Genomic DNA, 27964 nt, shown 5'->3' on the forward strand with positions numbered 1-27964 from the left:
AAATTAAAAACAATAAATAAATAAATAAATAAATAAATAAATAAATAAATAATAAAATCTTGCACTCTTTGCCCTGAATATACTTTTGTTTTTCTCACTTGCTCTTTTCTATATGCTCTACTTGAATCTTATTTGTTTGATATCTGCTAATTTACTTCTCAGGAGAAAGAATGGGTAAGTTTTTCCTTTGTATACATACTCAACATTCTAGTTCAAAATATGTGAAAGTATACTAAAGAAGAATTTCAAATTTTCTTATATGCTTTTTAAAGCAAGATGAGGTGCCATTTCTGAGAATGCTGAATCACTGAGGTGAGACACTGGCACTTGAATTCTGAAAAAGCTTCCCTACTGATTGATTCCAATGTGCAAATTTGATGACTAATCACCACTTTAAAAGATAAGAATAAAATGTTTCTTGAAGGATAAAATCTATTCTATATCCAAATGTTTCTGCCTTTCCTTGAGTTTTGGCCAATGGTATACTTTGCCATAGGAAAATAGATTCTTAGACTTTACAGGTTTAACCATTTGCTTGTTTCCACTATTCATCAACAACATCTGGGGGGACCACAAGATGCAATTCTGCTGACCCAAATTTGCAAACACATTTGTGGAAAGCCTTAGGCAGCCAAGTACCTACACCTACAAGTCAACGTGGCTTTTTGTTCAGTCTACTTATTGTGTCTCTACTTGTAGTAATACCCAAAATAACATAGCTAGAACTGAGCTGTCCAAATAATAAGCCCCCAAATTACTTGCAGGCTGCAAACAAGTGATGGACTTAAGGCTCTTCTGGGCCTTGGGCAGCTGGGCCAGTAGCCTATAGCTGCTAACAGCTCCATCAGTGTAGTCTATTTACTCCTGTGTACCAAAAACACAGTTATCTTCTTCGATGTGAACAAGTGGAATGAGTTGCAAAGTACTGTGAGATAAAAACTGTGTGTGTGTGTGTGTGTGTGTGTGTGTTGTGTGTGTGCGTGCATGCACGTGTGTGTAACAGAGAAATCAACTGCTAGCTGCTAGTCCAGATACTGAGAATAAAGTTATGGTTCTATTCCAAAAGCAGTTCTAGATCAACTAAGAAACAGAAGGCTACATTTGGGAAAACTGAAAAATGGGATGACAATCTTGGCAAAGTGTGAATCGAGGACACAAAGAGATCATCATGGCAAATTTAATGAGAGAATTATATAGCATCTTTCACAAACTTGGAGATTCAGTTAAGTCTAATAAAATCATATATGTCCAGACCATTATATGCCATGGGCTTGGCATATGTGTAATTCATTTAAGACTGCTGATGAACTATGATTAATTTGGTAACATGATTTCACTGACAACCTATACTTTGAAGAGATAGCTGCCCTTACAAAACCAAGTGAAGTTAATGAGAAGCAGAATCTAACACCTCTTCCTGAATGGTCCTGGTTTAGTCTTAACATTGCTAAACATATAAGGATCACCTGTCTCCACTTGCGATGTAAATCAGTCCCAGCCAATTAAATGGTTAATTTAAAGTTTATCTATTCTGAGAGAGTGCTCACAAACACATGTGGGGGGGAGGGGCAGAGAATGTGCACTGTCGTGCAGAGCCGGACTTGGAGCTCAAGCTCAAGAACCATAAGATCATGACCTAAGCCGAAATCAAGAGTCGGACGCTCAGCCAGCTGAGCCACCCAAGAGCCCCAACCATTTAATCTTATCTTCAACAATCAGGACCTCTATTCATGCTTATTCAGAATTTTCTATTTCTAATTTAAATACTTATTATACAAACAGCAATCGAAATGTGAAGAAAAGAGAAAAATCTATCACAATTCCAACATGACACATTTTCATTTTTTAAGTTTCTCCTATCCTTGTCCAAATACAGGTACTCTTAAAACACCATCATCATTATTAGAAAGTATTTTATATTCTTTTTCTCTTACTGTAAGTACTTCCTCCAACTTTGCAACATAGCCTTCACAATTTTAACATATTCTCTTGACAGCACCATCGTAATTTAATTCTACCGTGGGCACTCATTTTCCATCACAGACAATACTAAAATAAATATACACAACTTTTTCCTTCTTTTGGATTACTTCTGTAGAATGAATTTCTGTGAAATTACCAGTCCAAAAGTCTTCAAAGTCTTGAAGATTTCTATGGCATTTAAATACATCCCACCAATTTGTTTTCCAAAGGAATTAAAAAAAAAACCCAACTAATTTATACTATCAACAGAATCTTTGAAAATACAAAGTAGCAATGATGAGTAACAACAGTGTCTCTATAAACAGTTATTCATGATGATAAGAAAGTAAAGTTTACTGCTGCTCTTGTGAAACAGGATGATTAAAACCATTACTATTAGATACTGGTCAACAGTTTTACTGATCCATAAGCTCAAACTGTAAATTTGTACATTAAACATATACACTTCTAATAAACAATCCACTTAGAGACCCATAAATCAAATGTTTTTCCTAATATATATTACCTGTTAAAGTACACGAAAGCATGTGTTTAAAAAAACTTTTTAAATGTTTATTCATTTTTGAGAGAGACAGAGACAGAACACAAGCAGGGGAGGGGCAAAGAGAGAGGGAGATACAGAATCCAAAGCAGGTTCCAGGCTCTGAGCTGTCAGCCCAGAGCCCAACACGGGGCTCAAACCCATGAACTCTGAGATCATTACCTGAGCCAAAGTCAGACGCTCAACTAACTGAGCCACCCAGGCGCCCTGAATGCATGTATTTTTAAAAGAGTAAATGTACCACCATCTTGAAAAACATTAATATTAAAATGTGCCCTACAACCCTACAAATATTAAAAATTACATACAAGGAATAACAGTTTGTAAGTCACATTTTGCAATTTCTATTGAAACTACTGACTCAGGCAATGATTACCAATCCATGTTAAAAACATTAGGTAGATGACTGAAAAGGAACTGGATGTTATTTTTATTTTTTAGTTTATTTATTTTGAGAGAGCACATGAGCACGAGTGGGGGAGGGACAGAGAAAGGGAGAGAGAGAGAGAATCCCCAAGCAGGCTCTGCACAGGCACTGAGGAGCCCCACATGAGACTTGTGCTCACCAATTGTGAGATCATGACCTGAGCTGAAACCAAGAGTTGGACAGTCAACTGACTGAACCACCCAGGCACCCCAGGAACTGGATATTCTTATGCGCCATTGCTAATAGCTCAAGTTACTTTCTGGTCTTCAGGAATAAACAAAATCTTACACCAGAGAAATCTGGATGTCAATCATCCTAATCTAACACTCAATCTTAGCATCATTAATAGAGGAACAACCAGAAATTGTAGGTCTCCTAATGGGATGCAACATGAAATGCACAGTATCATCTATGATGCATTCTAATAAAAAATGCCACATCTTAAACCTAATTTAGATACTAAATCTAACTTACAGGAAATAAGAAGATAAAGGAACAAATTAAACACCACTATGCGGATACAATTAGAGAAATCTAGGAGGTGAGACTGTCAACAGAGCACCTAGTCTCTTTGTCAAACCTATGTCATGTAAAAATGTTCTAGATTAAAAAAGAAGTAAGGGGCATAACAGTTCAATGTAATGTGCAGTCCTGGGCTGAATCCTGGTTTGTATAAACCAGCTATTATGGTTATTTTAAGATCATTTAGGGAAATCTGAGTGTGGACTGCTATGGTACCTGTAAACCTATTTTAGTATACCTCAGCACTGTCTAAAAAAATGAGTTAATAAATGAAAACAAAATAAAATTACATTACCCAGCAATAATTTAAAACTTTCAAAATTTTCTAAAGTAGTTTAACATATTATAATCAAAGTTTTAGTTTTTCTTTCCTCATTGAAGACGTGAAAGAGAATATGTTTATTTTCATAAGACGTACTAACTTACCCCTGGCATATATTCCATAAATATGGAAAGGGTTTTTTCCTGGGGATCCCTCAAACAGCCATAATACTGAACAATTCGCTCATGCAGCAAGTTTTTCAACAACTGAATTTCACACTCAAGTGCATTTACTTCCTGAAAGACAAAACTCACTTTTAAGTCTTTACAGCATTGCTAGTGAAAGCAAAACATTCGAACTTCATGGACCATCAAGGTGATTTCATTCTGAAATTTTTACTTCCCAAGGAATAAACATTTTAAAGTCTCTAAACAGTAATAGACCTTGAAGGTATACTAAAGCAATACTAAATCCGATCAGGAATATAACTGAGTACTAAAGAGAAAAAAAAGTCACAGTACAAAGTAGATAAATTATTGATTTGTTTCACAAATAATTTGTATTAAGGGAAAACAAAATATTCTATTGCGTTACATTTATTTAGTAAAAATGCTTCTTATAAATGTGACAAAGTAGCTTGCAGTGATTCTTACCTTGCTGGTCTCAGGGCTATCAGGGTCAAACTGAACTTGCTTAACAGCCAATTCTCTTCCTGTATCGACATCATAACAGAGGTAGACCCTGCCAAATGCTCCCTGGCCAAGAAGTTTGCCCAATCTCCAGTTGGTTGGAGCACGAGGTGCTAAAAAAGAATATTTTCTTAAAATGGAATACCCAGATGGCACACAAATGGTTAAGGACTAAATGAGTAAACTGCATTAGTGACATCCTTAATTGAGTATGTGTGGATATAAGGGAAAATCATTATCATCCAAATTCATAATGATCATCTTTGAAAATTTTTCTCCTCAATTTTCTAAGATTCTAAACCCAAACAAGGTTCATATATCCCCATGCCTTATGTTTTCCAAACAGATTATTTTTCCCTCAATTAAAAATATAATAGTATCTTTCACTCAATCTAAGGTACTGTGGACTGTCAGATGCACCATTCCTAAGCTTTATTGCAGCAATATTTGTAATTAGTCTTCCACCTGCTTACGATGTAGAAAGCTGGACAGAGTATCACTCTCATTCTAACAAGAGAAAATCCTGAGAGCAGCAAGCAGCTGGAGCAGGAGCAAGGGTGGGAATACTACAGAAGATTAAAGATAAGAAGGACAGCAGACCTTCCTTCAATAAGTATACAAGTCAGAAGACAACGGAAAAAAAATAGCTTTAAAGTGCTAAAAGGAAAAAAACTGCCCAGCATTCTGTATCAAAAAAAAAAAAAAAAAAAAAAAAAAAAAAAAAAAATATATATATATATATATATATATATATCAGAAGTAAAGGAGAAAAAAGACCTTTTTCAAACAAACTCTGAAAGAATTCATTGCCAGCAGACTTACATTACAAGAATGGTTTAAAGCAATTCTTCAGGCAGAAGGAATGTGATACCCAACAGAATCCGGAATCTATATAACCTATAGTCTACAAAATCCTGGATTTACAGAAATAAAGTGATGGATATATGAAAGATATTCTTCTCTTATTTTTTATCAATTCAAAAACAATAGCTGTCTAAAGGACAAATAGCAACAATGTAGTGTAAGGTCACAGATGTAAAAGTAAAATATGACAACACTAGAACAAAAGGGATGAATGTGAAATATTCAAATGCTGCTGCAATAAATACCTTTGAGCACAAATCTTGGTATGCACTGCTTATGTGATAAAGTCCAAATATTCCACAATCTGGCCTTAGTTACCATTGTAGTCCTTTTCCTACTGTTTCAAGTAAGATACCCTTCACTTTAGCCAAAAATGAACTATTCCCCATTCTCAGAGCATGCCATGACCTCCTACACATATCACCTTCCGAGCTAGTGAATTCCTACTCACATTCAAGATCTAGATTAAATACTATACAATAATCATTTCTCCACACAACATTCTCCCCGTTAGACTACATTTTAGAGGTCATATTTGGAATCTCAGTTGGGTACTCAACAAGGATATGTGGAATGAACGAATAAATGACAGACTGGTAACAATCTTACTAACTAAAGAGAAGGAAAGAATCAGCTAAAGTAATTAGCAGTTAACACTGTACTTACACCTTATATTCCAACCACTTTTAGAAATACCCTTTTTACCTTTTTTTGAGAAGTTGGGTCTCACCCTGTGGACTCGTTTGGTATTTATTCCTTTTAATACTGTAAAGTTCTGCAAAGGTTCTGCTAAACATTCACTGTGCCAATTTCTTTTACTTACAACGGCTGGGTGGGCTGATGTCCATTACAGTCAAAGTAGGATTGTCTATGTCACTTCCCCTTCTTCTTACTCGACTATCATCATATTCTGGGGTAAAGATACTGCTTCCACTACTAGTGCTTAAAGAGTGATCAGTAGGACTGAAACTCACAGGAGACCGGAAGCTGGTCCCCTGGGTCCTTCTAGCTCTTGGAAAAGTTTTACGACCTACAAAATCAAAACAGGATTACCTTACAACATTTATTCATATGCTGTAATTCAAAGTATTTAAAATTTGTAACATGAGGAATAGAAGTCTGTCCTGTGAGTAGGCTAAGAAACTAAAATAGCAATGATTATTTGATTACATTTTTAACTTTTGTTTTTAATGTTTATTTTTGGGGGAGAGAGAGAGAGAGAGAGGGAGAGAGAGACAGACAGAGCACAAGCAGGGGAGGGGCAGAGAGAGAGGGAGACACAGAATCCAAAGCAGACTCCAGGCTCTGAAGGCTCTAAGCAGTCAGCACAGAGCCCAACGCGGAGCTCGAACCCATGAACTGGGAGATCATGACCTCAGCTGAAGTCAGATGCTTAACTGACTGAGCCACCCAGGTGCCCCTTGTTTACATGTTTGAAACTTAATAGTATTTTTTTTTTAAGTTCAAGGAAATAGCCTTTTGAACAATGAATCATTAAGTAAAAAATGAAAATCAAGAGAAAAGGGGGGAAAGAAGCAGAAATGAGAAAAGTGGGGCAAAAACAGGATCTGAATACAAATTCAATGTCTTTTGTAAAAATACACCCCCCCCCCCACATTCATAAAATCACTGCACTCTCTCATTTCTGGATAAAAAGAAAAAAAACGTACTTTATTCTCATTTCCAATTACAAGAACAAAAGTTAGAAAATTTAGAAGTAGTATTTTTTTTTCTTTGAAAAGGACAATGCAAGTATGAATTCCATCATTGAGGAATAATTTTCTAGTTAATATCAATTTTTTCTAAGTTTATTTATTTTGACATAGTATGTGTGCATGTATGAGTGGGGGAGGGGCAGAGAGAGGGAGAGACAATCCCAAGCAGGCTCTGTGCTGTCAGCATGCAACCTGACACAGGGCTTGATCCCACAAACCATGAGATCATGACCTGAGCCGAAACTAAGAGAGTCGGATGCTTAACCAACTGAGCCACCCAGGCACCCCCAATATCATTTTTTAATTACAGTTTTTCTTTTAAGGGAAAGATAAGTACTATGTGGTAAGCTGGTATAAACCTGTTATCGTTTTAGTTACCTAATTTCTTTCAAAAATTGGGTTTTTTTTGTTGATGGGGGGGTGGGAGGGAGGGGAGGGTGGGTGATGGGTATTGAGGAGGGCACCTTTTGGGATGAGTACTGGGTGTTGTATGGAAACCAATTTAACAATAAATTTCATATATTGGGGGAAAAAAACCAAAAATTGGGTTTTTTTTAATGTTTATTTTGAGAGAGACAGAGACAGAGAGACAGAGAGACAGAATGGGGGAGGGGCAGAGACAGAGGGAGACACAGAATCCATAGCAGGTTCTAGTCTCTAGGCTCTGAGCTGTCAGCACAGAGCCTGAGGCGGGGCTCAAACTCATGAACCAAGAGATTGTGACCTGAGCCAGTCAGCCGCTCAACTGAGTCACCCAGGTACCCTTCAAAAATGGTTTTAAGCAGAAAAACTAAGTGATTCAGGAAAAAAATTATCTCTAATGGTTTAAATATGAGATTTTAAAAATGTGATTTTGATTTTGATTATTTTTGAGATTTTTAACAAGCTGTTCTTGTAGTCTAGTTACAGAAGCTTACCATCATTATAGTCTTGATGGTGATATGAAACATGATACCTTCTTGGGTATGTGCCTCCTTTTCCAAATTTCTCAAAGATAGGGTTGTCATAGTCTATTGAGACATAAGAAAGTTATGTGTTATAAAAAAGTCAAATATCTCTAATAATAAAAAACACATTTACACATTTTTATTCATTTAAAAAAAAAAACTCCCCTCTCCCTCCCAGCCAAAGCATTGTTTAATGACACAAATATTTAAACATTTAGAATACGGACAGTCTAACCTGAAAATTCCTGATGATTATCTGGGTAGCTCTGTGCCCTAGGCATCCGTGATTTTGGATAGCTCTCTCTAAAAACAGAAAATGTCATGTTAAATGAAGAGAAAGTATGTAAATAAGACATTTAAAATATCTTTATGCAATATCAGTATCTGTAAGTATGTGTGGAAATTATACATATATATGAGGTGTATATATATATATACAAATATATGAATAAAGGAGCTCACTCTGAAATGTCAACATAACTGAAAAAGATAGACTTCTTTTTAAACACTTACTTGGTGCAGGGAGGCAAAAGCCTAGCTTTAAAAATTAACCGATAGGGGAGCCTGGGTGGCTCAGTCAGTTGAGCAACCAACTTCGGCTCAGGTCATGATCTCAAGGTTTGTGAGTTTGAGCCCCGCATCAGGCTCTGTGCTGACAGCTCAGAGCCTGGAGCCTGCTTCGGATTCTGTGTCTCTCTCTCTCTCTCTCTGCCCCTCCCCCATTCATGCTCTGTCTCTGTCTCAGAAATAAATAAACATAAAAAAATTTTAAAAATATATTAACCTATAGGGTATGGCAGTAAAAATGGTAAGTTTTGGAATTACAGATGATGGCAAACACCTGTGTTTTAATCGTAGCTCTACCATTTAATCAGCAATTGCAATCTTGGCAAATCACCTTTCTGAGATTTTCCACATCTATAAAAATGAGATAATAATTTCCAACTCATCAATGGTGTGTACATATATTGCTTAGGACAGTGTCTTTCAAATATTAAATGCTCAATATATAGCTTCCACATTACTATTTTCCTGAATTTCTTAAATGTTTCAGATATCTATCTTGAGGTAGACATGGGCACAAAGGTTTTATCTATACAGGTAAAAGAAAATTAAATGTGTATCTCCATTGATAGAAGTTTCACCAACATAGTTTTATAAGTAAATGTACATTCTAAGTTTGCATTTAGCTTCAAACACAGTTTTGGCAAGCAGAAATACTGATAATATTATAATCAGGTATCATTTTACCCAATAAAGATACTGAGCCCCATGAGGTTAAGGGATTTGTTCAAACTAAAAAAATTCATTTGGCCTAAGTATGGACGAGTATCAATTACATTCCTCTGACATGCTATATATATGCATATGTATGTACCCACATACGTTAAAAAATAAAAACTACAATCCATATTACCCATCCAGAGGACTATCAAGTGATGGACAACTTCCAGAGCCAGAATTTTCAGGGCTGCTTAAAGACAATGGGTCCAGCATCTAGAAAAATAAAGAGTTCCTCCATGATTCAATGTGTACAACCAGAAGTTACTGGGTTTTTAAACAGCTTTTTTGAGATATAATTCATGTAACATAAAATTCACCTATTTAAAGTGTACAATTTAATGGTTTTCAGTATACTGAGAGTTGTGCAACCCTCACCACTGTTGCAGAACACTTTCAGTACCCACAAGAAGACCCCATATCCAACAGCAGTCACCTCTCCCCAGAGTTACTAATTTTTTAATATTTTAAATGTAGTGGTCCCTTGTAGGTAGGCTACAACTTCAAAATATCCTAAGGGAAAAATATTTTCTCTATAAGATTACTAGCTAAATAAATAAAAGCTAAAAGATTTCACATAATTTTGCTTACTGAACACTGACTAAAGCCCCACTCAAATTGAGAATAATGACATTGTGGCTGCTACATTATTAAAACATTTACAATGTTTTAAAAAGTTGACAAACCTCAGCTTCACAAAGTTAAATATCTTTAGTTTCACTATATCTTTCTTCTTTTTAAATTTTTTTTATGTTTGTTTATTTTTGAGAGAGACAGAGCATGAGCAGGGGAGGAACAGAGAGAGAGGGAGACACAGAATCTGAAACAGGCTCTATCCAGGCTCTGAGCTATCAGCACAGAGCCTGACACGGGGCTTGAACTCATGAACTGTGAGACTGTGACCTGAGCTGGAAGTCAGACACTTAACTAACTGAGCCACCCAGGCACCCTTCACTATATCTTTCAAATGTTAATTAAAAATCTGAATGTCAATCCCAGGATTACAAACAAATGCATTCATTTATTTATGGATGGACAAAATAAGAAAACCAGCTTTATTCCAGCTTTGTTTATACATGAATGCACACAGGCACATGTAAGTTAGTGGGCATTATCCTATATTCTTTTACCATTTTGTTCACTTAAGGAAGACATGGGAGAAGAGGTCTCTCCCTCCCTCTCTCTCTCTCCCTCTCTCTCTCTGTCTGTCTGTCTGTCTCTCTCTCTCTCTCTCACACACACACACACACACACACACACACACACAAACACAGGATACCTGCCAAACCACACAAATCCTGACAACATCCCTTTAAGTGAAATGAAAAACCACATCCAACTTTTGCTTACTTGGTCCATGCTCTCTGGAATGAATTCTCCTTCACTGTTGATACTGGTGAATGACCCATTCCGGGCAACCTGGTGTAATTCATCTGGAATGTATCCTGGGGGAGGGGAGCTTCTATCTCTACTAGTGGGACCTCAAAGGAAAAAAAGTTACATGATTTTATAAATATCAACTGGGAACTAATTTTTGTTTCAATTAAATATAAATACAGGATTTCAGTAACTACTGAAATCCAGTTTTTAAAACTTACAAGAACATTCATTTCTATAAATCTTCAAATGTTTTATACCTTTCTAAACTCCCACCCTATTATAATTATTAACCTCACTGTAATATTCATTTATTCTTATTAGATGGTATGTTCTTCTAACTGCTGACAACTGCGTTATGGGGCTGATAATAAAGATTTTTAGATGCCATTGCTTCTGAACTTCCAAGGGTCATTTGTACCTAGATATATGTTACCCTTTAACATAACTTATGGAAGGCATCATAATGTCGTGGAAAGAATGTGGACTTTATACCTCAGTTTAAAATCTCAGTTCTAGTTATTTACCAACTGTATTGTCTTTGGTAAAATTATCCAACCCCCACAAACCTGGTTCCTCACCTGTCAACATAAGACTAAATCCCTCCTCTCTTAGGGAACAGACTGGTGGTTGCCATAGGGGAGGTGGGCAGAGGGATGGGTGAAATAGGTGAAGAGGATCAAGAGTACACTTATCTTCATGAGCACTAAGAAACACAGAGAACTGCTGAATCATTCTATCATACACCTGAAACTAACCTAACACTGTATGTTAATTATACTTGAATTTTAAAAATAGGTTAAAGAACTGAATAAAGCCAGCACTTAAGATAAACAAAGAAAAAAAAAAAGACAAAATCCCTCCTCTGCAAGGGTGTTGTAATGATAAAATTATTCACACTGAGTATGTGCTAGGCACATCTGGTTCCATAATGTTCTTTCCATTCCCTCTCCTTAATCTTTAAAAACCTAAAGTGAGATTACTTTCTAAGTCACTTAAGCCATATTAGAGTATTTTCAAATTAGAATCCTGAATTTTATTCTCAGGTACTTTAAAATTAGGTTTTATCACAAGCCATATTCCTGGCATTTAAATTTCTTCATAATTCAGAAAAGCAGAAAATCTAATATAGTTCACCTAGTTAATCACATCATTTCTTATGAGACAATAATCCATTTTATTTTTACCTGGTTTTATAGAAATAATGCTATGTTTATTAACACAGCTCTCTTTTCCTCCAAATATTCTGAAATTAAACTATTAAAAAAAAAGATATGGGGAGGTCATGTGGGCATTTAAGTTTTGGTCAGATTGAAAGCAAAAGGCTTTTGGGGCGCCTGGGTGGCGCAGTCGGTTAAGCGTCCGACTTCAGCCAGGTCACGATCCCGCGGTCCGTGAGTTCGAGCCCCGCGTCGGGCTCTGGGCTGATGGCTCGGAGCCTGGAGCCTGTTTCCGATTCTGTGTCTCCCTCTCTCTCTGCCCCTCCCCCGTTCATGCTCTGTCTCTCTGTCCCAAAAATAAAAAAAAAAAAAAAAAAAAAAATTAAAAAAAAAAAAAGGCTTTGCCTTATAAAAAGGGGTCACTGTAAGTATATGCTAGCATTTGTGAGTGAGGAGATAGGGAGAAAAAGAACAAAGTGATTACCAAAAGATTTGAACAGAACAGATAACTCTCTGCTTGACTCTAAAATAATCAGTAACTGAACTTTGAGCCAAGGGTTATTTAGGCTTTGTAATAGGTACAAAGACATTATTCCTAATATTTTTACTCCTTCCATATACTCTTGTCTATAAAAGATCAATATACTCATTACTAAAAGGAGATAGGGAAGAAAAAAATGCTAGGAAAGTCTCTTCATCTCCTTACTAGATAATTCATTTTTCTTTTTATTTATTTGTTTTTATTAAAGTCTAGTTGACACACAATGTTGTAACAGTTTCAGGTGTACAACATAATGATCTGACAGTTCTCATGCTCACCACTCTAAGTATAGTCAGTATCTGTCACCATATATTATTACAATATTATTGACTATATTCTCCATACTGGGCTTTTCATCTCCATGACTCATCTATTTTATAACTGCAAGTTTGTGCCCCTTAATCCCCTTCACCTATTTGGCCACCCTCCCAATCCCCTGACAATCACCAGTTTGTTCTCTGTATTTAAGAGTCTGATTTTTTGTTTATTCATTTGCTCTGCTTTTCAGATTCTACATATAAATGAAATCATATGGTATCTTTCTCTAAGTTATTTCACTTAACATAACACCCTCTAGGTCCACTGTGTTCTCACAAGTGGCGTGATCTCATTCTTTTTGGTGGCTGAGTAATACAGCACTCTATATATACATATCCACATCTTCTTTATCCTTCATCTATCCATGGACACTTAGGTTGCATCCATATCTTGGCTTTGTAAATACTAGTATAATAAACATAGGGATGCATATATTGTTTTGAATTAGCTTTTCTTCAAATTTCTTTGAATTTCATTTTACCAGCAGACACATGAAAAGATGCTCAACATCACTCATGATCAGGGAAATGAAAATCAAACCATGATGACATACTACCTTATACCTGTCAGAATGGCTAAATCAACAACCTAAGAAACAAGAGGTATTGATGAGGATGTGGAGAAAAAGGAACCCTCATCAACTGTCAGTGGAAATGTAAATTGATACCTTGTAAACAGTATGGAGGTCCAGCAAAAAAATTAAAAACAGAACTACCATATGACCCAGTAATTCCACTACTGGGTATTTATACCCAAAGAAAACCCTTTTTTCTTAACTTTTATTGGTAATGGGTATGCCAACGCACTCTTGGTTGAGACCTCCACACTAGAATATACTCATCCCAAAGGTAGTTTTTCCTCTAGCTATCTTTTATGAAAATAATTAAAGAGAATAATTATCAATAAATAAGGAAAAAAGATGGTGGTCATATCTATCAAAGCTATTCTAGGTTTAAAGAGGTACCAATAAAAACCAACAATTTTCTACATTATAATTTCCAGCTTCTTCTTATGCTAGCACTGAACTCAAATAAGAATATTTACTAGTAGGACAAGATTGAGGTACTCAGTAGAGTTTTAATTCAAAATGAACTTAAAATGTCAATTTAAGTAGAGCATTCAGCTTGTTCTAATGCAACTACAGTGACTGGCAATTTTTACTTTAAAACGATACATACTGTAATGTGATAAGAAAAGGGAATGAAGAAAGAAATGTAGGTTTAATAACAGTCATATTTTCTAGTTTGAAAAGCAAAATGTTCTTTAAAAGTGTTTTCTCAACCTATTGCCACAAGAATCCCATGATTTAAAGATGAGAAGAACATTATTGGTCTCAAGTTAATTAGAGAGATGGAATCTGAATTCAGGTGTTCCTAATGTTCCTTCACCCAAATTCTAAACCATATAAAAATATATCTGAATAAAGATAAACAATTTCTATTTTGCTTGTATATCATCGCTGCTGCTCACATTTCCAGCATTTCTGAAACCAAAAGTAGGACTTATGTAAGACAGATACTTAGAAGGAAGTAGTTAAGTAGCTTCTTCCGGGGGGGGCCAAAACAAAAGATCACTAACGGATATATGGGGGTTGGCCCATATGCCAATTTAATCTCTTCTTGTGTTATTAACAATCCTTTTCTGTTACCAGTCTTGGAGTCCCAACCATATCTCTCATTTTGTCCCACCCTCCTGCTTCCTCCCTCTCCATTCATCTGTTTCACTTCCTCCTCTACTTTTCCCTTTCAAGTCCATACCTCACATACATTTTCATGTTGTCACATTCACTGCCCTGTTAAAATATATTTATACCAGTGGTTTTTGAGCAATGTAATGCTTTTATCATATAAAAATGCAGATTATTATTAATGTTTTATGCTACCTGAAGAAGATCCACAGAACTGGGGAGTTCAGAGCACCTCTGCCTCACCCTTGCTTCTCTAATAGGCCTCCTTCAAACAGCACATGGGATCCATTCTGCTTTGTACCACAAGCTTAATTTTAATAGTCTATTATTAATGATGAATAATGAATACTAAAAAAAAAACAATCTGGAAACTCTTAGCAAAGCATTTGATAGTACTGCAATAACTAAAACTTAGAGAAAGGCTTATGAACTTAGTCCATCCATTAATTTTAATATATTGGAATTACTTCTTTTAATTTCTTCTCTCTGGTTATTTTTATAATTAAAATAACTAGAGGTTTTATTTAAATTTGTTAAATATTAAAATATCCTAAGTATATAAAGAAAAAATATTTAAGCTTGAGATTGCTAATCTTACAACACTTGATGTAACTTTTGAAGGGACATAAGAAACTAGAACACAGGTACCTGGGAAAAATTATAGAGTACAGGGACAGGCTGCTATTTATCAGGGTTATGTTTAGGTGCTGGCCTACATTAAAGGATGAAGAAGAAACTGAGAAATTGTCCATTTTATGGTTCGGACACTATCATTCTTACCTATTATAGAAAGCCGTTTTTTCCTCTCTGCTCCAAATACTGTGTTATCCAAATCTTCTAGTGATGGCAACGGTTCTAAATTAGCAGCCTATAAGGAAAGGGGATGATTAATACTATTCTTCCCCTTTTGGGGCTTTAAACAGAATCCTTCCCCCCACCAAATACAACCTAGATATTCTACACTGTTTGTAGGTCTTATCAAATCTATTCTTTGAAACTTTATTTCCAGCATAAATTTTCCCAAGTTCTCAGTATTTCTATTAGTTCCATATGTACAGTATATTATACTTACTTATAATTTTGGCTACATGGTTTTGAGGAGCAAGGATATAAAACTATAGCAATTACATTATGTAAGTTTACATTTCATTATATTGAAAATATATCAATGATTATAGAATGTAACTATGTTTCATATTTCACAGGCACAAATCCTATAATCCTTACTGAAAGATGTCTCAATGCATACCTGTGTACTTCCGTTTATTACAAGTAATATCTTGAGGCTCTTCATATGAATACTACGATCCAGCAGCTCCACAGCTTTGTCCAAGTCATCTTGGGTAGTTAATGGAATTACCAACTGAACAGAAGGGAACATAATGAATCATGCAACCATCTCACCGGGTAAAGTCCTTTCAGGACCATCTCCATTACTATGGAATTATAAATTTCAAAATACCCTGGCTCTTTGTCAGTATAATGAAATTCTGAATGAATAGATGTATCTAAATTGTTTCACTCTTCCCATCCTGCCACCACTAAAATCATAAGACTGAATATGGACAAAAAATTTTTTTGCTTTAATCATCATTAAATTCTTCTAAAAAACACATTTAAAGGTTAAAGATTAATTTTCTAGGATATTTCCATAATGTTGCAAAATGTAAAGTATAGTATCTTTACCTCAAAACAGCATTAAGGAGTACACACAAAAACTACATACAATACTATCCTTCATCTGCATTGATGAAACTCTCAGGTTTTTTTCTATAGTAATACTACCACGAATTTGCATTCTCCAGATTTGCATACCTACAGTGAGTATCACCATCCCAAATACAATGAGCATCTGTAGCAGCTGCCATGGAGGGACCACTAACAATGTACCTGCAATCTACAGTCCACCTGGGGCTCCCTCTGCTCCTGGTGACTACACCAGCAATAAATCAGCTAAATGGGTCAGCCATCCATAGTAAACTCTAAATGTGGAAATCTGCTTTCATTAGCAGATTGGATCCTCTTATGGATCAGACATTATAAAGGACAAAAAGCCTCTGAAAGGTCTATGAGAAAGCATGATTCACACAACTTAAGAAAATCAAATACTCTTTTCTTTTTTTTAAAAAATGTAAACTTAATCGCTTAGGACAACTGTCAATAATCTTCAAAGTATATTCCATTTCACTGAAAGGACAGAATAAAAATAAATGAACCTATTGCACACTTGTTACCTTGCTCTAATTAAGTACAGTATAGAAGCCATTCAAATGTAAAGGCCAAGTTAGTTTGGGGTCCTCTACAGTATGAATGCCTTGAGGACAGGGGCACTAATAACTGACACAGAGAATGCATGGCAACTACTTGGTAAATACTGTTTAATGCAATCATATGGCAAAAGCATCATCTGTACCCAAACCCACAAGCTGACATGGTGTGCATTCTCTGCAGATTTCTTTATGGAAAAAAGCCATTGTTTTAATAAAGGCTTCCAAACACAAATAATGTGGATTCCAGACTAACGTGATTTCCACCGTACAATCCACTTAAATTTACTTAATAGGTACTTGAAATTATATTCCCAATATCTGTTTGTGGCTACTTTAGTAGTTTTGTACTATTCCAACTTACCTACTATAACCAGGCCTTTTTTTCCTCTATGAGAATTTTTTTTTCTAATAAAAAAAGAATATTAACTGTTTGGTATCACAGAATAAGCATAAATGAAAAAGAATATCCTTTTATTTTCCTATTGATTTTGAACCATATTGGTACATCTTGTTCCTATCTTTTGTATTCTTTTTAATTATATTTTAAGCACTAGAAAACATTTTAAAGCAAAGATGATTTTTTTTCCAGTTTTTCATTTGAGGGGAAAACCTGAATATTTACTTTTACTATACATTTATTGATAATTGGATCGCTTACTTCTCCAAGACACTGTTGCTTCTGGGGAGAAAAGACACTATTTAAATCACAATAACAAAATATTAACATAAATGATTTTGTTGTTCTTCAGTTTACTAATGTGAAATCTGGGCATTGTGGAGGAGTATATATATTGGCAGCTTGGGCTACTGCCTATGGTTCTCATGTGATCCCCTGTATGTTCTAAAGTCACCTATTACCAATTTTAAAATGAGGACTAAGAGTTAATAACAAATCCCAGCTTATCTAAATTATATTAAATACATTACACAATGTTTTCCTGCTTAGTGAATTCATTTGAGCCTCAGTCATGAAATCTACTTCCTTCTGTCTTAATACTGATACATCAGTTGTGGGTTAATGTGAATCCTTCCCAAAAACTCAAAATTAGGTCCTGAAGCCCATGCAATAGAACCTAAATTTAAAAGAAGTGATTTATTTGCCTGACTTTGCACAGTGACACATGATAATAGTCCATGGAAAGGTTTTCTTCCTCTAACCATCTAAAATGGGAAAGATCTGGGGCACATGGGTGGCTCAGCTGGTTAAGCTTCCGCCTCTTGATTTCAACTCAGATCATGATCTCATGGTTTGTTCAAGATCAAGCCCCTCATCAGGTTCTGCACTGGCAGCGCACAGCCTGCTTGGGATTCTCTCTCTACTCTTTCTGCCCCTCCACAGCACTTTCTCAAAATAAACACTTAAAAAAGAGAGAGAGAAAGATCTTAGAAAATCCACTTTCCTTGCCTGCACACCTTCACATCTATCTCCCGTGGCCACACACACACACACACACACACACACACACACACACACACACGACAACACACATGCTTGACACTATTAGATAAAGAGGAGCCCAACTAACAGAGCCAACCAATCACAGCTTAAATCTCATTGTTTTGAGTCTGGCAAACTAGAAGTTTACAGAATAATGGTTCTTTTAGAACACAGGGATTTATACTAGAAAAAAAATATCTATAGAACTGGAATAACAAGCAGTATAAATGAGTTTTTTGCTTGTCCATACGTCCACAAAACTAATAGACCTTATAAGCTTTTCCCTAGTACCCTCAGTATTGAAGGGCATGCATTGGGTTTGTCATGATGTGAATCAGGACATGGTTAACTCACAGAATCACAGTCTCAAAAGAATCTCTTAGTTGTGAGAAATTTTAAACGTGATCTTACCCTACTTAATGTCTCTTCTACCACATTCCTGCCAAGAGGCCACCCAGATATAATGGCAGAACCACTCACAGAAATCCTCAGAAAGCATGAGAAAAAGAAACTGAAAATGGGAGAAATTTTCCAACTTTTAGAAAAAGGGAGAAGGTTCTTGAAACTACAGATTAGCTTGGTGTCAATCCTTAAGAAAACTCTAGAAAAAATTATATAAACAAATTGGAGAACTCAGGGGGATCAAACAGCAATTCTAGGACCTAGAACAGGTACAATATGAGCCAATTATGTCAAACTGACCTCATTTTTCTTGATAGACCTACTAGACTGCTAGACCAAGACAATATTGTAGACTTAATGTATCTTGGCATTTGAAAGCTTTCCATCATACAATTTTAGGCCAAACAAAAACAAAGATATATCAGGATTCCCCTAAAATCAAAAACAAATATATATCTGGATTCCCCTAAAATCATACCACGAAATAAAGACTCAAGTTCAAGCCTTTGTATGTGGGAAAATGTACCAGGAAACACTGGTACAGAGGAATGGGGAAGACAGGAAAGGGGCCTATAAAGGATGTGTTATCCAGCAAGTTACCATTGTTGTTAAGTGGAACCTACCTATCCCCACCTCCCACACCATCCTTGAGTCTCATTCTCCCATCACCCCCTGGTACCCCTATCTGTATTTCTGCCTAGACCCTATGGCTGTACCTCTAAAAAGCCCTCAGACTGGCAGGTGGAAATCAGGCTGGCACAAAAAGAAATAGTAAGTGCCAAGACAGGGCCAGGCAACAAGAGGTGTTCATGGCTAAATGAAAACCCAAAAATTATTAAAAAATAAAATTATTAAGGTATTACTATAGTATAATACTCATCACTTTGTTCAGGGATACTATTTGTTTGAATATGGATTTTTGCTTTCTCAAAATATGTTCTGCTTTCAGTTGTAAGTGGTTTCTTTAGACAAACTACATTAACATAGTTTTTGTTTTCAATTAATAATGACTCATTTGAAAATCTAGTATTTTCAAATATTTTTATTTGCTCAATGTTTTAACATTTGCAAAGCACTTTTACATGTTCTCTCAAGTTAATTTTTAGTAAGCTCTCCACCATTACTCCATTCGCACTAGCACTTTCCTATTCCTGAAACATAACTAGTCTTTTCCATCTTAGGATCTCTGTAGGTATGCTTCTCAATGTCTCTCTACCAAGAATGTTCTTGCCCTCAAACTTTTTGCAAGTTTGGCTTTTCATACTTCAAGTGACAGTAATTAAATATTACCACCTTAGTTCTTCCTTAGTACCATCTAAACAGAACAGGTACTGCCTGCCCTTGCCTTCATTGTTTTTCATGATATTTTATGCCTGTCCTTCAAAGAACTTAATCTATTTGAACAACTCATTATTTAGTTGTCTGCTTCTACCACAAACACAAGCCTATAAACTCCATGAAGCACTGCAATTCATGAATCATGGCATTATGCCTGGCAAATTCAGCAAGTATTTTCTGAGAAAACAACAAATTAACCAATTAAATTGTCCCTGAAATTTTTAAGATTCAAGATCTTGAGATTGCATAGGATCTTAAAGAAACCTCAGGGATTATCTAATCCAATCTGAATTTTAAGAAGGTTCAAAGGGGGATTTTCCAGGGGCACCTGGGTGGTTCAGTCAGTTAAGTGTCCGACTTCGGCTCAGGTCGTGATCTCACAGTTCATGGGTTTGAGCCCTGCATCGGGCTCTGTGCTGACAGCTCAGAGCCTGGATGGAGCCTGCTTCACATTCTTTGTCTCCCTCTCTTTCTGCCCTCCCCTGCTTGTATTCTGTCTCTCTCTCTCAAAAATAAATAAACATTACGGGCGCCGGGGTGGCGCAGTCGGTTAAGCGTCCGACTTCAGCCAGGTCACGATCTCGCGGTCTGTGAGTTCGAGCCCCGCGTCAGGCTCTGGGCTGATGGCTCAGAGCCTGGAGCCTGTTTCCGATTCTGTGTCTCCCTCTCTCTCTACCCCTCCCCCGTTCATGCTCTGTCTCTCTCTGTCCCAAAAATAAATAAACGTTGAAAAAAAAAAATTTAAAAAAAAAAAAATAAACATTAAAAAAAGGGGGGTGGTCCAGAACACAGAGCTCCTCAGTGCCAGATGAAGCCCTTAAAATCACATGTACCGACACACAAACATAATGATCTAATCATATCCTAAGCAACTTGAAAATAATCCTTTAAAGTTTTAGCTAAACTGTCTGACTACCAAAGCTGTATTGTCTATACACCCAAATGTAGAGTATGAGAAAAAAAGACAGTTCATCAAAAAGTAGAGTGTACACAATTTCCAAAGAAGACATCCAGATGGCAAACAGACACATGAAAAGATACTCAACATCGCTCATCATCAGGAAAATGCAAACCCAAACCACAATGAGATACTACCTCAAACCTGTCAGAATGGCTAAAATTAACAACTCAGGAAACAACAAATGTTGGCGAGGATGTGGAGAAAGGGGAACCCTATTGCACTGTTGGTGGGAATGCAAATTGTTACAGCCACTCTGGGAAAGTGTGGAGGTTCCTCAAAACATTAAAAACAGAACTACCCTACAACCCAGCAATTGCACTACTAGGAATTTATCTAAAAGATACAAAAATGTTGACTTGAGGGGGCACATGCACCTCAGTGTTTATAGCTATTCCACTCATTGTGGAATTTGAGAAAATTTAACAATGAACATAGGGGAAGAGAAGGAAAAAGAAGATAAAAATAGGAGAGGGACACAAACCATAAGAGACTTAAATACAGAGAACAAACTGAGCGTTGGGAAGAGTGGGTTAAATGGGTGATGGGGGCATTAAGGAAGGCATTCTTCAGGATTAAGCACTGGGTGTCATATGTAAGAGATGAATCACTGAATTCTACTACTCCTGAAGCCAACACTATACTGTATGTTAACTTGAGGATAATTAAAAAAAAAAAAAGTACACAGAGTGAAAATAAAACATAAATAAGCAGCAAACTTCTAAGTACTACGTATGTTTCCTCCCTCAATATGTTCTCATTCAATTACTTGCACAGTAGTGTCTTTAAATCTTTCCACAATGGAAAACACACAGTTCAGTTAGTTAAAATTTACAAATTTACGTGTTTTGTTTCTCTAGCATACCATATCCTTATCAATTTCTAAATAAATATTCCTAAAACAATCTCTTAAATGAACATACTACTTTCCAAAATAAGAGCTATTGAAAGTTAAATTGTACATGTTTACCTCATTATTGGTATAATGGAGATCCATAGACTGTCCAAAGGCAGTTTTAGCCTTAGATCTCAGATCTTCCAGTTTAACTGGTCTGGGGAACTGAAGGATTCTATGTGGACAGAATTTTAAGATTATTAAAGAGCAGCTGTAAAATGTTCACTGAAAAAAGTGATTAAAATTAAACTTAACTATGTGACCTCTGTATAATGGAATGCAACAAAACTATTAAAAGAATAAAGTTGTTTGTTCTTTGGAGATTCAAATTTTGATTTCTGTACCTTTATCAACTCAACATTTCTGAGGACATATATATCATGTAAGCATATCCCCAAAATAAGTATTTTTATAAAATTAAAACTTTTTAATTCTAGTATTTTCTTCCTGTGTCTCAAAAGATTAGCCTATGCTGACCCTGGGAGCAAGCACCTAAGCTTGGAAATTACTATATTAGACTGTAGTATGGGAGAGGGACCATGTTTGTTCTGCTCACTTTATTCCTTTATGGTCCAATACTTACAGTACTTAATAAATAATGCTCAATGAATGGAAAGAATTGAGAAAATATCCATAAAAGAACAATAGGAAAAAAGCACGTTGGACAAGTGGATGGTATATGTGGTATATCCAATTTTGTTGACATCTCTGTATAAAACATTTTTACATCTTCAGGTTATATGACTCATGAGCCTGTTTAAAGCCCTTAAAATGGATGCTCTTTCACTAACTGGATTTAATGAGACACCAATAACAGAAGTGAAATCCCATCTTCTCTATCTCCTATTAGGCCTTGTTAACAATTTTGTTGTCAACCACCACCACCACCACCACCTCTACCACTGCACTAAGATACAGATACCCAATGGAAGGCTAGGCTTATCCCTCTGCTAATTAATTTACAGCCACCATTCCAATCATCTTCCTCAATGTTACTAATCAAATATATGTCATATGACTGAGGTCTCTTGAGAATAATCAAAATTATGAATGTTAAATCCATGTACATAAGCTTTATATAATATCTGAAGGGACAATACAATTATGATAAGGAGAAATATATTTGATTTCCACTGAGTAAAAATAAAAGGAAATAGTAATATTTAAAGGCTGTATTATCCAAGATTTTTTTATTTCCTAAAATAAAAACATTAATAATTGTTACTAAACTTTAGCCTAAATTTTGACAGACTCTATTTTAAGTCTAAGTACATGTTACACATTACCAAAGGACTATTCCATTCTCAATTTGTAAGCCATCAACTTTCACTAAAGTCCAGAAAAAACTTTTAATGGTTTTTATGACTTATTTGATTAAATCAATAAACTGGCATGTAGTGTTTCTTTGCTTACCTTTTCTCCCCTCTGTGTTCAAATTTAACTCGCACATCATTCTGTAATGAAATGATAAATCATTTCAGAGATCAGATAAAATTTCTACAATTTCTAGATATTTTTTCTTAGTCACTCATTTTTTTTCCCCCTTAGTCACTCATTTAAAAAAAAAAAAGCAGGGGGAAAGGAGGTTTCATTTTCAGTGTGAACTCCAATCAATTCATAATGTCTGTCAAAGAGCTGAGTTGAGAACTGTGTTGCTGACTCTGGGCTGAAAGCAAAGAGCACCAAAATCTCTTAGTGATCATGCCTATGAGACCCTTGCTAAACCTATGAGAGGGAAATACAGAGCACTGGATTCCCACTTTTCGTGTTGGACATCTCAAACAAATTTGAGTTACAAAAATCAAAATGATGCTCATTTGTAAACAGAACAGACTATTTTAAATAAAAACAATTTGTTTATCTTAAGTGCTTTAAGAATGGATGAAATATCAGTATTAGAGGGCAGTTACTACATTCAATGAAAACTACCATTTTTAAAAATGCACACCCATTAGGAAAAATGTATGACAAAAAATATTTGATTCAAAAATGTAAAAGACAAACACTTTAAACAAACCCTCTATAAGATTAGGATATTCAAGGCAAATAATTCATACAATAAAAATATGTGTTTATTAGAATACCTGCTTTTTTGGTGATGACGATTTTGTTTTTCTGGTTTCCTGTAAAGATAATGCCGGTCTACTGGCTTTATGAAGAACAGCCAAATCTTGCATGATTGAGTTCAAAGCTTGCTGATCATCTAGGTATTTTTAAAATAATAGATGCAAAGAATCATAATTTCAATATGTATTTATCATAGACATCAAACACAAATTTGATCATGAAATTTAATGCAAAATGCGTTAATTTAATGCAAAAATGCATCTAGAACATTTTCAATGCCTATACTTCTATTATTTTGGTGAAATAAAATTTCCATTATTTAAAAACTGAATACAAGTAACATTAAAACTGCACTAGACTCAAGCACTAGCATCATACTAGATGTTTACACATGAGACATTTATAGGCAAGATAAACTCATTCTGATTCTTCTAATAATGTAACATCCTAGTGTATGGGTGAAAACAGCCCCATCATGACAAATTACTTTCTGCGATTCCTAAATAAAACATCAATAGAATAGCTAAAATTTTAATTAAAGCTAGTAGGGAAAAAATAAATGACTTTCATCATTATTTGGCATTTATGTTCAAAGTACAGAATTCCTTTTAGAGATTTTCATCAGTATTTCAAGTCAGAAACAAAAGGCTTTATCTGTGAATAATAAATGACCTACTGATATTTGTAAGTACTTCCTCACCATAAAGTTCAACAAGACTATATTTAATAGGCTGCTTAAGGATCTCAGCCAGTAACGACTTAAAATGTAACAATGTAAGAAAAATGCATTCCTTTAAAAAAAAAAAAAAGGGGGTGAATCCATAAAACTGAGTGAAAGGATCATGAACTTTTAATTTCTTCCAAATAAATCAAAAATTTCTTTCTAAGACTGTAAGTCTGAGTCTCCTAGTAATACCAATTATATGCTCTCTGGGAAAGTTTGGAGATAATTGATTTTCACTAGTAAATCACTAGAATTAAACCAATTCTACTAATGATAATCAGCAAATAATCCATAAAGGAATTGAAGGACTTTTACAGATTACATTTTAAGATGTAACCATTTTGGTGAGCAATAATTTATGTTTCCAGAGTAGTAATAATTAAAACATGCTTTACCCTGTAAAGAGAAATCATTAAAAAGAATGTGGCAATTCAATGGCTTCATCAGCCTTTCAAACACACAAAATAGCTGACTTTCCTAATGTATTAATTTTTTATAATACTCAATATATTCTGCTCTATAATGAGACTGCTTGCATATTAAATTTAAATTAAAATTAAAATTAATGCTGCCAAAGGTTTTATCAGTAAATTCCAGGTTTAGAGAAAATTTTATAATCCTTCACAAAATATTCTTTGTAAAATACAATTTCATCACGTCACCTTAGCCAAACAGCAACTGAGCCAGCCAGGTATAATGTAATCACAAAGTGTGTTCTGTCCACAGGTCCAAGCCAGAACATGTCATTTATTGATAAAAATAAATCTGCCCTTAGGAAAAAAATAAGCTGAGAATGATCTCAACTGGAATAAAATATTCTCATGTAACCTTCTCGAGAAAGGTAAGCTCTTTAATCCTAACTGGATTTTTAAGTATTTAAGTAATACTTTTAAGTATTCGAGAGAGAAGAACTCGAAAACTTAAAAGTACATATATATGTTCTCATTATTTTCTTCATTAGAGAAAACTTAAACACTTGAATTTAGATATTTTCCCATGTTTAATATCACAATACCAAAATGAACAGATGCCTGGCTTAAATCTCTTATCATATTTACATATACTAATTTCCTTGTTTAAAAAAAATGAGTATGGGGGTGCCTGAGTGGCTCAGCTGGTTAAACATCTGACTTCAGCTCACTCAGGTCATGATCTCACAGTTCGTGAGTTTGAGCCCCACATCGGGCTCTGTGCTGACAGCTCAGAGCTTGGGGCCTGCTTCGGATTATGTGTGTCTCTCTCTCCCCCTCTTCCGTTCGCACTGTCTCTGTCTCCCAAAAAATGAATGAAGGTTAAGAAAAAAAATTTTTTTAATAAATAAAAGTAAAAAAAAAACAAGTACGGCTTCCTATCGTAGATGTAAAAAAGTAAGGAGGACCATTTGAATAAAAGTAACTTCTCAGTGAGATGACATGCAAATAAAGGGCAATTTAACTGAGTTCCTTCTTTTTCCGGCTTGAAGAAGAATCACATGATATACCTAAGTACCCAATAAGAAACTTACTTTGAGGACGCTGACAAGATGTAAACTAACAAATTCACAAAAGATCATGCAAAGTGGTGAACATCCACTATAAGCACTCTTGTAACAATTCTTAGGCTGCTTTACTCTATCAAGAATCTCTGTGGTGGTCATTGGTACTAGGCAGATATGACAGGTTATAAATTTCTTAAAGATCATGAGTTGATCAAACAGGCAATGAGGATGCCTACAGGAGGAGGCCAGAGTCTGACCAAAGGCACACAGATGAAGCAGTGGGTTTCTGACATGCTGAAAAGACATTTACCTGAACACAAAAACAAATTATTTGGGAAATAATTTCAATAAAATCTTTTATCAGAAAGGTTTAGATTCCTTCTATGCTTATTCATTATGCTTGTAAAATAACTACAGGAGAACATCCTCAATCTAAAATTCAAATACCTATGATTCATACTTTTAAATATTCAGTTTTCTGTGAATACCTTTGTATAAGTTTTTAAGCAATGACTATTCCTTGTGTTGTTGCTTACTATAGTGAAGTGTTATTTGAGAAGGATGGTACAACTGGATTTGATTAATACACAGCTCAGACTGCAAGTGAGAACAACCAAAATGAAAAGATGATAGGAGTTCAGTAAAAGATATCCAATTTGGAACTGGAGGTGAAGCTGGGCGGAGAATTTGGGCCACATGATGGCACTACACACATGGTTACAAAAAGAGAAATGAAGAGAAATTTAAAAAGCAGGAAGGTGAAGCTTCGGCTTAAACACTTGCCACAAGGAGACACACTGAAAATGTACAGACCCTCCACTAAAGAACATTGACAAATTTAAGCTCTTTAGCCTATACTGTCACATACATGCATGTAAGAGTGAATAATAATGTTTGTTAAACAAGTGATAAGAAAAATGTGACAAAGATAAACATTAACAAGTATATGTCAGAATTAAGAAAATGGGATCAGTCTAGATTTAAAAACTTAGCTTCCAACTACTCAGTCCATTTTTTCCCCATTTAGGATGGGGTGGGTGCCATTTGGTCCATTTATTTCTAGTGTTTCCCTGTCCAATCCTTGCCTCACGTTGGAAACTTCAACAAGGGGAAAAGGGGGAAAAAAAGAGTAAATAACCTATAACCCACTCCCATACTTTAGGAAAGCCTCCCTTGCCATTAACATTATGATACCACATTACATAGTTGGGTAGTTACAACAATTCATTCTTCAGCATTTATTCAATCTTTACAAGTCAGGTTTCCTTATCTAGTATTCTCTCTGGCCATTAGACTCTAAGTAAATCTCAATCCATTTAGTAGTTTATTTTGAATGTCCCTACTAAGATATCCTGCATGAAATGGTCATTCCAAATATGTAAGTTAACTGAAAAAGTGCTTTAATCTAAAATCTATTAAATACAAAACATTACAGAAGTCTATTACATCATAAAACTTCTTTATAAAAATGTTTGGTCATACACACAGAGAAAAATTTTTCTTCCCCATTTTATCCTTTAATTATAGATGAAAATTGCCTTTAGTCTGAACTCACCCATCATGGCAACCAGCTCAACAATTTGAAAATTAGGAAAATGGTTCTTCCATCAGCATTCTTTACTGCCTGAGGAGAAAAAAAGATAAACACATTTAATCGTTAAAAAAATATATATATATACATGGCAAAAGGAACTCTGCAGATATGATAAATTAACAAATTTAAGATAAGAGGATTATCCTGGGTTATTTGGCTGGACCTAACATAATCACAGGGATCCTTATAAATAAACAATCAGCAGGAAAGTGTCAGAGTGGTACTGCAAAAGAATAGCTTGACCACTCATTGTTGGCTTTAAAGATGGAATGGGACAGCCATGAGCCAATGAATACAGGCAGCTGCTAGGATGTGGGAAAGGCAAGAAAAATGCATTTTTCTCTACAGCCTCCAGAAGAACGATAGCAATGCTGACACCTTGATTTTGGCCCAGTTAGACTCATTTTAGACTTCTGACTTCCCAAACTGTAAGATGATAAATTTATGTTGTTTTAAGCCACCAAATTTGTGGTAATCTATTATAGCA

The 27964-nt window shown here is 35.3% G+C and overlaps 1 protein-coding gene across 1 annotated transcript in view; it reads right to left on the bottom strand.

Annotated features, from left to right (window-relative positions):
- Window positions 1-27964, bottom strand: part of MAP3K2 (mitogen-activated protein kinase kinase kinase 2) — a 94418-nt gene that overhangs the window by 11176 nt on the left and 55278 nt on the right. The window contains exons 2-14 of the mRNA XM_047082656.1: window positions 27439-27507; window positions 23700-23818; window positions 23029-23069; window positions 21691-21790; window positions 15564-15677; window positions 15095-15182; window positions 10582-10712; window positions 9368-9447; window positions 8186-8253; window positions 7921-8013; window positions 6112-6318; window positions 4389-4537; window positions 3900-4031 (exon numbers count right to left, since the gene is read on the bottom strand). Of these exons, the coding sequence (XP_046938612.1) occupies window positions 3900-4031; window positions 4389-4537; window positions 6112-6318; window positions 7921-8013; window positions 8186-8253; window positions 9368-9447; window positions 10582-10712; window positions 15095-15182; window positions 15564-15677; window positions 21691-21790; window positions 23029-23069; window positions 23700-23818; window positions 27439-27445 (1329 nt within the window). The 5' untranslated portion in view covers window positions 27446-27507. The remainder of the gene's footprint in view (window positions 1-3899; window positions 4032-4388; window positions 4538-6111; window positions 6319-7920; window positions 8014-8185; window positions 8254-9367; window positions 9448-10581; window positions 10713-15094; window positions 15183-15563; window positions 15678-21690; window positions 21791-23028; window positions 23070-23699; window positions 23819-27438; window positions 27508-27964) is intronic.

Source organism: Lynx rufus, unplaced genomic scaffold, assembly GCF_022079265.1.
Source record: "Lynx rufus isolate CCGP_SWC_20201006 ecotype Redwood Valley unplaced genomic scaffold, mLynRuf1.p SCAF_2, whole genome shotgun sequence".
In the NCBI taxonomy this organism is placed as follows: domain Eukaryota; kingdom Metazoa; phylum Chordata; class Mammalia; order Carnivora; family Felidae; genus Lynx; species Lynx rufus.